Below are 13,695 nucleotides of genomic sequence, written 5' to 3'. Positions count from 1 at the left end.
ATTCACTTAAAGTAGGAACTGAATTGCTTTTCCAACTTGAGAACTACATAAAGTTAAAAATTGTTTAGCTCCTTGCATTCTTTCTAATGTAGACAACAGGTTACATAAAAATATAAGGATTATGTGATATCGTGCATATATTTAGCAAAATGCTCCTTTCAATAGTTATTTTTCTAGCTGACTAACAAGTTTATGGGCATTGAATGGCTTTTCTGAGGTATATTTGACGTTATGTGACATGATTGTTCTCAAGCTGTTTAATACAAGCTCTTTCCAAGGTCGAAATGCTGTTTGGGCGATCTGCCAACCCACATTAAAGAACGCCAAAACGACATTTATTGCTTGTATTTTGTGATAAAATTGACAGAATTTGAAAGCTGAAATTTTGTTAATTGTTTACTAAAAGGTGCCAAATAAGTACATATCTTACTGCGATTATAAATGGCTGTGCTACAAATAATGTTCAGGCAGTAACAGAAAACAGCAAAGATTAAAAGATAATCTCACTGAGGTTTTTTTCCACTGTAACTTTGCTGCAAGTCGTCTCATTTTATTACGTCAACACAACAAGATGTGATGGGCTACTCATCACAGAACATGTAGGTAAAAAGACATGCAATTTTTAACCATAGCATGTACATTTATATTGTCGCCAGTGGCGATCTCAGCAAAAATATCACTCGCAAATTAATATTTTCAGTCTGGAGCCCTCAATGATATTGTAATACAACTGAACTTTGGAATCTAAGCATGAGAGAAAAAAGAAAAAATCTATTAAAATAAAATTAAAACAAACAAAAAAGGAAAGAAAAAAAAGAAAAGGACCCCAAAATGATCATGAGAAAAAAAAAGATATGAAATAAAAAGAAAACAAACATTAAATAAAAATATAGAAAATAAAAATCACAACATAAGGAAATAATTACATTTAAAGAAAAAATTATTTAAAACAAAAAAAGAAAGAAGAAAAAAAGATGAAAACAGAAAAGGACTTCTCCATAAATTTCAATGATAAAACCATATGCTGATCTTGTTCAAACTTACAACTGGTTGATGTTGTCCTGGTATATAAAGCCGCTTTGCAGCAGTATTTGTATTCCACCGTGTGCAGACAGGCATTCTGTGGAGCTGCTTAAAGCAGTCGCCAGACCACCTAAAGTCATCCCGCCGGACACTGAAGGAACCCTCACTAGAGCTTTTCCATCCTTCTACCACATGCTGAAGAAACCATTCAAACGGCAACTACTAGGTTCTAAGCGTGACTGAACGGATAAACGAATTCAGAGCAAATTTAGCAAGTCATCCTTAACATTTTTTTTCCTTGTTGTGTCTCTCTCAGTTCGGATCTCTAGTGTATCCATCTGCTCCACGAGTAAACAGGCAGACACTGAGACGGTGGGCGGAGTCAGAACACGTGCGCTAGTGGACAGAAGACTCCTTATCAACCGACAGAGTAAACACACACAAACTGGATTCAGAGCTCTCTGGAATACTAATCTTTTAAAGTCACACGTCTTTTACAAATAATAATAATCTGCCAAATGACGATTAATAAGGCTAACAAAACTATTTTAAAAGTTGGCACCCTGTGATAAACCAAAAATGTAACTGATGAAGCCACCAAATCTAGACAGTGTCTATACAGATTAAACTGTATCTGAATCAGTGTAAATAAATACACGAGACTAGGGACTATGGCATGTAATTATCTCAAACAAAGCTATACAATAGGAGGAAGCTACAATAAAAGTGAGGAAATTGCAATAAGTGCTTATAAATAAACTATTAGATGAACATGAGCGTGCTACAGCACGATCGAGGCTGTCCTATCTTCTGGTAAAAAAGGAAAGATGATGGAATTTCCTTTGGTAATCATAGCAATCATGAGACCCCTTGGTAGGGGAAAGGATAGGTCTTTTCCCATGGGTCGCACTCGCCCTTTGTCCTACCCAGTTTCCCTTGTTGTGACCGACTGAGCTAATGAAATCCTAAACCAAAGGTGAAACACAAGGCCTGTGTAAACATTTAGGTTGCCCGTCATGTGACAGTGTGCTATGACAATGTATTTAAACCAGTCCAGGTCGCTAGGGCCATCAAAACACAAATAGCGCTCTTATCAGTGAAACTTGTATATAAACAGTGAAAATTACTAGCAAAGCATTGGCTGTTGTCCATTCCAGTGCAGCATTTACTACACAGTTCTGCTATGAATTTTGATCACAGAATATAGTTGATAGTTTTGCCGCAAGAAACTCTAAGCTGATACACATTTTTATTATCATCCAGATTTTTATCCATTGACTAATTTTGTTCTGTGCACTGCAAACGCACACTAGCTTAAATGCAAACATGAGCAGCGATATTGATTATCAGGATCTGTCTCACATCATCTGTACAGTATAATCAATGGGACCAAACAGGTCAAAGTATCTTTTGACATAATTTACAAGGGGTTTTATGAACTGGTTTAATTAGGTAATGGCTCACATGGGTGACTGGAAAATGAGGACCAATCTGATACGATCTCAGAGAGCAACTGTGATGTTGTTTGTCAAACACTTTATGGTTAATTAATTTTAGGGGTGGTAAAATCTACATATTCTTTAAATCAGCAACACTAGTTTTGAGTTGTCTGAATGACAAACAAAGTGTCTACACCGGACACGACAGTTGTCGCATTGCGCTGAGTCGGTCTACACTAGATGTGACGGAGCGACCGTTGAAAATCTATTTGTTCTTCTTTCAGAAGTATTGTCACGATACTGAAATTTCAAACTTCAATATGATACCTTGAAAAATATAGATACCATTTTAGATTTCACGAGGAAAACTGCCATATATACCGCCATACAGATAATTAGTTATCTCATAATTTTATTCAAATTGCAAAAGACAGCACAAATAAAAACAATAGAATAAAAAGACAAATGAAATAAACATGGATTTAAGTTTTTCAGGTTGGGTCTAACAGTAATATTCAGGTAAGACATACTACAGAAATTTAAGTAATCAAATGTAAAATAAAACTGGATAGTTTTCATTGTAGAAATTAAATACAGATTAAAAGTTTAAAAAAAAAGTTTAGTCAAGAGCAGCGATTGATTTTCTCTTTGTCTTTTGTTCTATGATTGATATGACAGACAGAAGCAGGTTTATTAGGCTGCTGTCACTTTTAAGAGCTTATGCCAAAATATACTTTTACACAACATGCGTTTTCTCTCAATTATTACTTTCCAAAACTGACTGTATCTAACTGAATACTCACCAAGACAGGCATTTTGACATCATTTTGTATGTATTTGAGCGTATAAGCCCAAAAAGCCACGAAAAAGAAGTCAATTATGTGGAAGTCAATTTGGAATGTGGAAGCTTTTTGAGACGCGGCAATATAGATCACATGCTTTTGGTGTGAGCGCGAAACCTTTGGGAATGACAAATTATGCACAAAACAAGCACTATTAAACCAGAGCGAATGACACAAGTGAGAGGAGGCGGGTGCGTGTCAAACTGTCAACTCGCCGTCTGAGAGAAGAGAGTGAGAACGCGCAGCTAGTAAGGGTGTATCGATAATGCAGAAAAGGAGTATTGGAACGGTTTCAGATATTTCAGTATCCATGCATATCGAAAAATCTATATTTTTGACAACACTAGTCAGAAGTAGCGCAAAAGTTTGAAGTATGTCACAAATAGAACAAGGGATCAGTTAACTGTTGTGAATTTGTCATGTCGCGTCACATCCAGTGTAGACAGCATCGGCGATTGTAATGAGTTCTTTTTGCTTTTGTCGTGTAGGGGCGCTCACGTGGTGTCTTAAGGAAACCATCAATAATTTGCTATTTTTGGGTTAATAATATGACCCTGATCAGACATACTTTTTCCACAGGTGTTCACACAGTATGTGGTATATGGTGCACGATTGTACAAAGGCGTCTGCTTGCATGTGTGGCCTTAGCAGTGTTGTTTTAAAGGGAATGACTGTAGAGACATGACTTTTCCAAGAGGGTTTTATAACGTAAAAAATAATCAAATAAATAAATCGTCAACATTATCATCATGACCCATGCCTAATTTACATAGGTTGATTTTTTCTTATAAAGGAATTAGTCTATTTATTTTGCATACAGCAGATAACACCTTTCCTAAATAAAAAAAATCTAAATAAGCAACATTGGTAAAACTTGGGCATTCAATTATGTCATTTTATAGATGTGAGAAAAGGATTGCTCAGAAATTGTGGGAATATTATCAGAAGTACATATAAAACACAGCTGTTCATACATGAAAAACAGTCCAGTAGCACCTGCAGACCATCAAGAGGCCGTTCCACTAAACGCCATCAGAACACACGTGACTGACCCTGTGTCAATATGTATTTTACACAGAAGAAAGTTTATATTCATATATATGCAACAACATTTTTTTTTTTTTTAAATCTTCTATTCTATTCTATTCTATTGTAATTCTGCAATTCACCAAATGACTGAAATTTTAAAAAATACAATATATGAAATGACCACCATTCAAATGTTTGGGGTCGATAAGATTGTTAAGATGTTTTTAAAAGGACACTCTTATGCTCACAAAGTATAACAAAAATGTAAAAACAGTAATATTCTATATTTTCAGCAGCCCTTTCTCCAGTCGTCTCGAGTCACATGATCCTTCAGAATGAAATCATTCTAATATGCTGATTTGCTCCTCAAGGAACATTTCTAAATATCATCAGTTAAAAACTGTGGTTGCCAGAAATTCACAGTAAAAAAATACTGTGACAATGTGCAGTTTTACAGGATAGGCATATCCTTTTTAAACTATATTTAATTAAGTGATATAATGTTAACAAACTTATACCAAAAACTGCCTTTTTACCAAAATGAACCAATAACCACCACAATAATACAGGAGGCACAATAGAAAGCCATGATAAATCAGAGATCAGCAGCGTAAGCATCCTGTTCATAAAACATGGTCATCAATACTCGTATGGGCGGTGCACATGGTCATACACAAACACAAAACACCATCAGGGTAACACACAACGTGTTTCAGACTTGCTCTATTTACCACTGCCACATGCTGCTGATAAAATGTTATTCTATACTAACTTGCGTTGAAGCCTACGATTCAATCGCAGTCTACATACATGGGTCAATGACGTGACGCCTACTTTTTCTGTCCGATTGCATTTTTTTCAGGTAAAAATGGGTTTAAATGCATAAAAAGATATTGTATATTTGTAGTACCTCTCCCATGTATGTACTCACTTTAACTTTTCAAAAACCTTTAGTTTTTTTGTCATTTTTTTTGTTATTTAAAGTGTCAAAATATCATGTGGTGCGACTGTCCGGCCGTAACTTCTGTTTTGGAAACGTCTTTGATATTACTCTAAATTTATTCGAATGTATTTTCTGCAGTATTTGGCATGATTTCTAAAGTGTTTTGTAATCCTGTAAAAAAATTCAAAGCATTTATATTTATATTTCCATCAGAATATACAAACAAACTTTGTCCGATGATGTCCATTTTATGAAATATCATGTGGTGCGACCATCAAGGAACTACCATTTTGGGACTTTTATGTTGAAAACTATTCAAACACAGGAAGTTACATCATATACCAATTTACCAAGGACCTATAGAATCAGCAAGGATGCTTATAATTCTCTTAAATTGGAAAAAACAACAACCTTTGTAATGGTTGGTATGTAGTTACCACATTTGGATGTCATATGGTATGACCTCAAAACATGTTTCATATTAAAGTTATTTCTACAAATATATATAGATCTCGGAGAAGGTCCGAGACAGAGATTTTGTGCCTCTTTGAGATGGCACCACAAGACAACGTTCTCTTGCAGAACACAAGTTTCTAGATGGCACATAAGTCTGAAATAATGAGTTTAGGTAAAAGGGAGCAGTGCCAGTGGTTGTTCTCAAACGTCAGTGACTTGAATTTGATGCGAGCAGCAACTGAAATACAGATTTATTTATTTTAAACGATTTTAATCTATTTTACCAGATGCCACTGCCAAGCAAAGTCAAATTTCTGACCCTGCAAGAGCGGAATACCTTGCTAAGAGAGGAGTGAAATTTGTTTAAAATAGTGTTTAAAATAGCTGTTTTCTATGTGAATATATAGTAAACTGTATTGTATTCCTGTGATCAAAGCTGAATTTTCAGCATCATTACTCCAGACTTCAGTGTCACATGTTTCTTCAAAAATCCTTTAATATAATGATTTGCTGCTCAAGAAACATTTCTGATTATTATCAATGTTCATATTTTTGTGGAAACAGATACATTTTATATCAGGATTATTTGCTGAATAGAAAGTTAAAAAGAACAGCATTTAATTGAAATAGAATCGTTTGTAACATTATCTCTTTACTTTCACTTTTTAACAATTAAATGTGTCCTTGATTAATAAAAGTATTAGGCCTAATTACTTAAAAAAAAAAAAAAAAAACTATTGACCCCAAATGTTACCTGTGTACAATACTTGTATTTATATCTATAACATTATTATTTGTTAGAAAGAAATTCTAAGTCAAGTTAAATGAAATGGTGCACTTATGATGTGAATGGTGCAATGTGATTTTTATTTTAAAAAAACCGTTTATTAAATGTTTGTGTTCAGGAAAATTCTTTGAAATTTGTATAAAATCTGGTTTAAATCTATTTTTTTTATAAAATGTATTGTTTATTGATCTCTTTAAATAGATTTTTAACTATATAAGGTCTTCGTGTCATTTGGAGTGACCACTCATGTGGTGTGACCAATAAAAGCAATCACTGTATTCAATTTAAAAATAAATATATTATTTCTGTTGCTGAAATATGGATTACTGATACAGTATGCTTAAGTGAATGGTATTTTTTAATTGTTTTTAATCAGTTTTATGTGATTTACAGGAAAAATAAGTCTGTTAACTAGATTTAAGAAGGCAACTCTGAAATTATAGAGCAAAAAATTTGATCATTATTTACAAAAACTCAAAAGAAATACAAATACTTTGTGACTAAACACTTTAATTACTAAGAACTTGTAAAAGAAATGCTAAGCATGTTAAGGAAATTAATACATTTTAAGATAAATCACGGTCGCACCACATTACATTTTTTTTAAGGCTACGGGCCCGGCCAATTCATCTAGATGAAAAAACACTAAAATCACTTAAATTTAAAAAAATTTATGAATTTGTGTGTACACAACATCCTTAATGTTTGAACAAATGCAACAGGTATTATTATTTTTTGTATTTTAAAATGGGCTTGTCGAAAATCCTTATACGTCATTGACCCACATGTCGTACCCAGGTTTATTAGATCCATGCATGGCGTGCAGTGTGATTTATAATGATCTTATTAGATTGCTGGAATCGCACAGTGTGTAGCAGGCATAACACAGCCTATGAGTCACCTGCTTAAACAAATCGTATTTTTCTTTAGGTCAGTCTAACGACCACAGCTTAGAGACAAGTGTGTTTGAAAATTATCCGTGAATTTATATGGAACTAAGCTTTAGGAGCTTTCCATCTTTACTCTCCTCCCTGTTACGTTGCATTCGGAGATCGACTACTTTTGACTGACAAAATTCCAGCCACCGGAAACACTACTAACTGATAAAGTGAGTCGTACAAAACCTTTCTTTTTTAGTAAACTCTGTGTACACAAACAATTAATTCAATGCGCAATTTAATGTGTAGAGCCCCTGGTGATACTTCTAACACAGTTTCATGTTGTGTTGAGCCTTCTTAGTGTTTTAAAAACAGCGATGTTGATGCTATCATAGATAGGCATTTCATAGGCATCATAGGCATTTTTACCTAAAACGAAAATACGAGTGTCGTTTCCATTCTAATTACGGTATGCTTTTACATGAAAGTTTAACTCGGGTAGATAAACAAAAAGAGCCTAGGTTCAATTTTGGCAACAGTTACCCTTTAAGCAATAAATGGAAAGCAAAGTCACATTTTCCACTCCCAAATTGGACTTTTTGCTGATCCAAATGCATGCAGCCCTATTATTCATAAATCAGAATATATTAGCCTTTTTCAAGTACCTCAAGACAGAACAATATTACAGAACAAACGCCTTCTAAAAATCTACTTACATTTACTGAAATTATAATGTCAATGAACCAACAACACAAACATGTATAATTAACTCCAGTGGTTTTGGTGTTTCCCATTATCAGCTTCAGAAAAATACAAATTAATGCAAATCAATTAGATACAATTTATTCTGCTTCTAGCCTATATTAAGTAGGCTAGTATTATTAAGTGATGTGATATAAATATGCAAGCACACTAAAACTGTTAGGCCTGGGGTTAAATTATATATGTATAACTGATTTGTTATTCTACTGTTGACGATGAAAGAAATGGGAAATATTGGAGGATTCAGATGTTCTAAATCAACAACGATTTACGGAAACCCGAGTAAAGACAAAACTGGCCGAACTTGCTTGTTTGGTGTGTCTATGAGCAAACAAGAGGAAAAACTACATTGTGTTATCACAAAATGAGTCTCAAACTTAACTTGATTATATAACTATGATGTCACTGCTATCATGGTAATAATGTCCATAGAAATCAGAGCTGCAGCTCAATGATCTGTCAATCTGCATACTGTGTGTGTGTGTGTGTGTGTGTGTGTGTGTGTGTGTGTGTGTGTGTGTGTGTGTGTGTGTGTGTGTGTGTGTGTGTGTGTGTGTGTGTAAAGAGGTCTGATATCTGATGGCATATTCAATGACACTGATATATGAGAACTTTCCATCTCATTTGATACTCTCTCAAAAAAAAAATGGAAGTAAACACTTAATCTCTCATCATTTAGGGATGTCTGATTAAAATGTCACCGCTTTGCAACAGGAACACAATATGATATGCACATGAGACAAGAGCAAGTGAGGTATCAGTTTAGTTAAGATCTAAGATACTAAAGATCTGAGATACCATAGAGCTTATAATATCTGTATAGAAAATGATCTTATCACATTGTTACATATTTTCAACTTTACATTATGAAACAGAGATTTTTTTACTCTGATCTATTAAATGAATGTATTGCCGTTATGTCATAAATTAGGAGTCATTAGAAAGAATTTGTGAAGGTCCTTGTTTGTGTGACAGCGTAATGGACAACTTTTGTGACATGAAAGCAAGCCTTTTGTAACATCTTCACGTACCTCAAATATCTATCAATCTATCAATACATTCAATTGTCATTCCAGTTAAAACTGTATAAAACTACTGGATTACTATAAAGTATACATCAAGCAGTGTGTGCATTTTTATGTATTTTGATTATGATTATTTAATCACACATATTATGATTTATAGGTAAAGGTATTGGCACTTGCTATGTGAACACAAAAAAAATCATGGACATGATTCAAAAAGATTACATGGTCCAGAATAAAATAGTCACACTTGTGGTCCTCACGATTAAAAATGACCGCATTTGAAATGAATGGGGGATCTAGTGAAAACTTAAATTCATGGCTTTGATTTTAAATTAAGTTTTGATTTTGAAGTATATATTTAATATAAAAATTGAAAATAGTATATTTGTGCATTTTTCAACTACAAACGGAATATTATTTTATCACTTCAGCAAAAAAATTTCAAGTGTCGTCTTTGTAAAGAGATCAAACTTAAGTCTGTACTCTAAAGCATTCAAGATTTACGACAGTTTAAGTTTTAAATGTCATTTTCAGGTCAATGCTCAAAAAGTGAATGAATGGATTATAACTACAGCGTAAATATAATTTAGTTCCATTAAATCCCTAAAAATACAAAATAATAAGTATAAAAATATTATAGAACTAAAATATAGCCCAACACATTAATTTCAGTGAGATCTAAAAAAATTAGGGCACCAGATATGCGCACCACCCGCATACTCTAGGCCGTGTTTATATATATATATATATATATTTTTTTTAAAAAAGCGTACTGGTGAGAACAATGATCAAATGGTAAACCGGTCGATTGTCCGGTTTGAATATACTGTAGGTCCGATGACAGTACTGTACAACCATTGCATTGATGTTGTGTGCAAGCAGACAATATCCTAATGATCCTCCTCTAATGTGATCTACCCAACATTATGAAAAATACCATTGTATTTTGAAGGATAGAATATGAAGTAAATGGTAAGATTTGCATGTTTTGTTTTAAAAATGTTTTGTCAATGACCCGCTGAGTCAGTCAGTTGTATTTAAAATGCAAAAAATAAGTACGCCTATCAGTTTGCATTAAATGGCGTAAGGCTTCATTGAGAATTCATTTTTCTTTTACCTTCTGGGCTGAGACCGGCGGTCATCTTCCCCACTGCCAGACTCCTTTAAAAAAAAAAAAGAAGAAAAAAAAAGGGACACAGATTTATTATTCTTATTGATCTGTAGCATACCATATTACTCTCTGGTCGTAAAATTAGCTGCGTTTCCATTACCCTTCAAATTGTGCAAATTGAAATTGCAAATTTAAAATACGCCCATATATTGCAAAAAAGTTTTTTTTATTATGCTTGCATAAGGAGGTTTTTCAGGCAATTTGAAAAAAAGAGAGGAATATTTTGTAAAAACTGCCATCCTTGCCAATAAACGGATAGGCCTAAGTCACCCAAAAGTAAAAGGTTTATAATAGTTTAGTCACTGAAATTGTTCCAAACCTGTATAAATGTCTTTGTTCTGCTTGTACACAAAGAAAGATATTTGGAAGAATGTTTGCAACAAGCAGATCTCAGGCACCATTGACTACCATAGTATTTATTTTTCCTGCTATGGTAGTCAATGGGGCCCCAGATCTATTTGGTTACCAACATTCTTCAAAATATCTTCCTCTGTGTACAAGCAGAACAAAGAAATTCATACAGGTTTGGAGTTGGACCAACTTGAGGGAGAGTTAATGACGACCGAATTTTTGGGTGAACTATCCCTTTAATGTTTGAATAATACACCTATGTCTTTGATTAAAAATAATAGCTAGTGCAGTGGCTGAGATATACGTAAACCAACATCCATTCCCATGGTTTTTGGAATGACTTCTAGCGAGAGGAAACAAATATGTTTTAGTCACATAACATTGGTTAATGGAAACGTAGTCATTTCGCAATCAACATTTAGAAATATTGCAACAGTTTTGCGCAAATCCGTAATGGAAACCCGGCTTCTGAGGCTAAACAATAAAGATGAAAATGCAATGTAAAGATTAGCATCAAAATCAATATTTAATACAGTCTTTTAAAGATATCCGTTCATGGAGAGACAGACAGTGACACCTATTCAAATCTAGGGTTTCATTTTATAAAGTTTCCTAAAGTTAGATTTGGTTGAAGTTAACTTAATATTGTATTGCACATATTTTAAATTTTCAACAAAAATGTATTTGAAAAAAAGTGTGGAGACCCTTACTTTAATCCATGCATAGAAATAATCATTTTGTTTTTGCATGCATGCACTGATTATTTTGTGCACAAACAAGTACTGCTGGGGCTGACATTTTGCATTATTATCTATTAATTGGACATCACTGAAAAATCACGCATAACTTGAACAAGTACAATAATTGGTTCCCACATTTTGTTTGGGGAATGTCTTGTTCGGTGTACCTACTTTTAATCGGTCTAAGAATTCATGCAGCTTTCTTGCCAAGTTGCCAGTGATCAATAAATTATAACTTATACGGCTTATTAGGCCTTTCAAATGCTGCACCATTTATTTGGGTCTAACAGTTCAGATCAGTGCCTAAGCCCACATTATTATTAGTGGTGGGGGAAAACATTGATTCTGTTCAGTATCGCGACATTTTGCGCACGCTATTATATCGCTACAGTAGTGCAAAGTATTGCAATATTGATTTATAAAATTATCTGTTTTACTTTAGGATTTTCTCCATTGGTTTTCTCGGAGTTTACAGCACTTGTTGCGGTGCTTTGTTGTCATGCATTCAACAGCAAATTAAAATGAAAATGTATTTGTTATATTTATATATAAAATATGTATATATAATATAATTATATAAATGTATATACAGTATATAAATGCAATTATTCCTTAAATATATACATGAATGTGTGTGTATTTATACATAATAATTCTACACAGTACACACACATACATTATGTAAACACAAGCTTTTATTTTGGATGTGATTAATCACGATTAATCTTTTGACAGCCCTAATTTAAATACTTTTAAGTTATGTGCTGGGAGCTCACCATTCATGTGAGAGGTCTCCTATTCCGAGAATAAACACATCCTGTCCAATAATAAGGTCCTGTGTCCTGAATGTTCAAGGACAAAGTTTTTGCACTACCCTCCTAAGTTTTTGCACTTCAGTTAATGCTAAGATGATAATGTTCACATAATTAAATGTGACATTTGAAGTGAGTTGAGCAATATTGTAATACTATATTGAATCGTCACATTTTTGCCAATTCCCACCCCTAATTATTATATTCAGAAAAGATGATCAACTGAAGTAATGGGGATTTCATGCTAAATGCATTTGAACTTGTTAATAAGAGTTTGGAGTTTAAAGCCTAAAAGGTTTTAAAATGAACAGTTCGCCGTAGCATGCATGATGCATCTTTATTCCAGAACATATATAGACAGACAAAGCGAGAGGCACAATATTGTATTAAGACTGAATATGATTAAGGCTGACTGGATATTTAGAAACTTGTCTTGTTTTATACACATGACACAACCAGCTCAGTAAACACTGAAGAAACTTCCACCAGATCATTTGTGTGACAAGAACAATTCTATTGCAAAAATACAGGGGGGACATTGTTGTTTTTAATGAAACAGAGCCACATCCGTATTTGAAAAGCATTGCATCAATAAGCCTGAGATTTACCATGTTCAGAAATGCACTGAAAGCGCCAAAAAAGACGGGGCTATCAGAGAACCAATTCATCTCAAGTTACTCATGGCAGTCTGACATTATCCAAGATGGGCATGATTTTACATAAACCCAAATGAAAGCTCAGTGTTTTGCATTATGGAAATGTTTGACTCCATGAAATCTGTGTTTGAAGGAATTATTTGGTTTTAAGCAGAAAATGACAGGCAATCTAGACCTCCAAAATATTTGACTATATAATGCATGCATTCAAATAGTTTATAGTCATACACATAGTTCACATTTGTGTGTTAAAGCATAGCACAGCAAACTAAGACCGGATTTGTTGCATGTATTGGTACACCACAGACAGGCATCAAACAGGAGTCTGACACTCTCACATGAGATTTCTCGCAGACGTCGTCACATGATACAAGACCTTAGAAAGACCAACGAAATTGCCTATAAGAGATAACATTTGTCCACTGGTTACCTAACAGATGATTTTTAACAAACAAGTTGGAAGGAAGTGTCTTTGAAGTAACCTGGGGTTAAGTGTACTGCTCAAGAAGATAATAGTGAGTGAAAGCAGAAATTGGTCCCAGAACTTGAATCAACCCCACCTGGAACCAAACCTTCCAATTCTGTCATACTGACTCTTTACCAGCACCATCGTGGCTGCAGTTTCAGTCACTAAATAGACAACAGTGAAATATCATACGACTCTGTAGTGGTAAAAACAAATTGTCTTTATCTTTACATACAAATTTACATTTCTATAGGTTAAATTATGAAAAACAGGAGTCTAAGGACCCACAGAGGCTACAAGTGGTGTTAGGAA

The 13,695-nt window shown here is 33.9% G+C and overlaps 1 protein-coding gene across 2 annotated transcripts in view; it reads right to left on the bottom strand.

The window, feature by feature from the left end:
• Positions 1-13,695, bottom strand: part of ssh2b (slingshot protein phosphatase 2b) — a 32,975-nt gene that overhangs the window by 18,092 nt on the left and 1,188 nt on the right. Inside the window, exon 2 of one of the 2 annotated variants that reach the window (XM_079586183.1) lies at positions 10,305-10,348. In XM_079586183.1, the coding sequence (XP_079442309.1) occupies positions 10,305-10,348 (44 nt within the window). Of the gene's footprint in view, positions 1-1,044; positions 1,359-10,304; positions 10,349-13,695 lie in introns of those variants that run through there. The other variant, XM_079586182.1, reaches the window with a different exon arrangement.

The sequence above is a fragment of the Phoxinus phoxinus genome (assembly GCF_949152265.1).
Source record: "Phoxinus phoxinus genome assembly, chromosome: 17".
In the NCBI taxonomy this organism is placed as follows: domain Eukaryota; kingdom Metazoa; phylum Chordata; class Actinopteri; order Cypriniformes; family Leuciscidae; genus Phoxinus; species Phoxinus phoxinus.
This window is presented reverse-complemented; position numbering and strand designations above follow the sequence as displayed.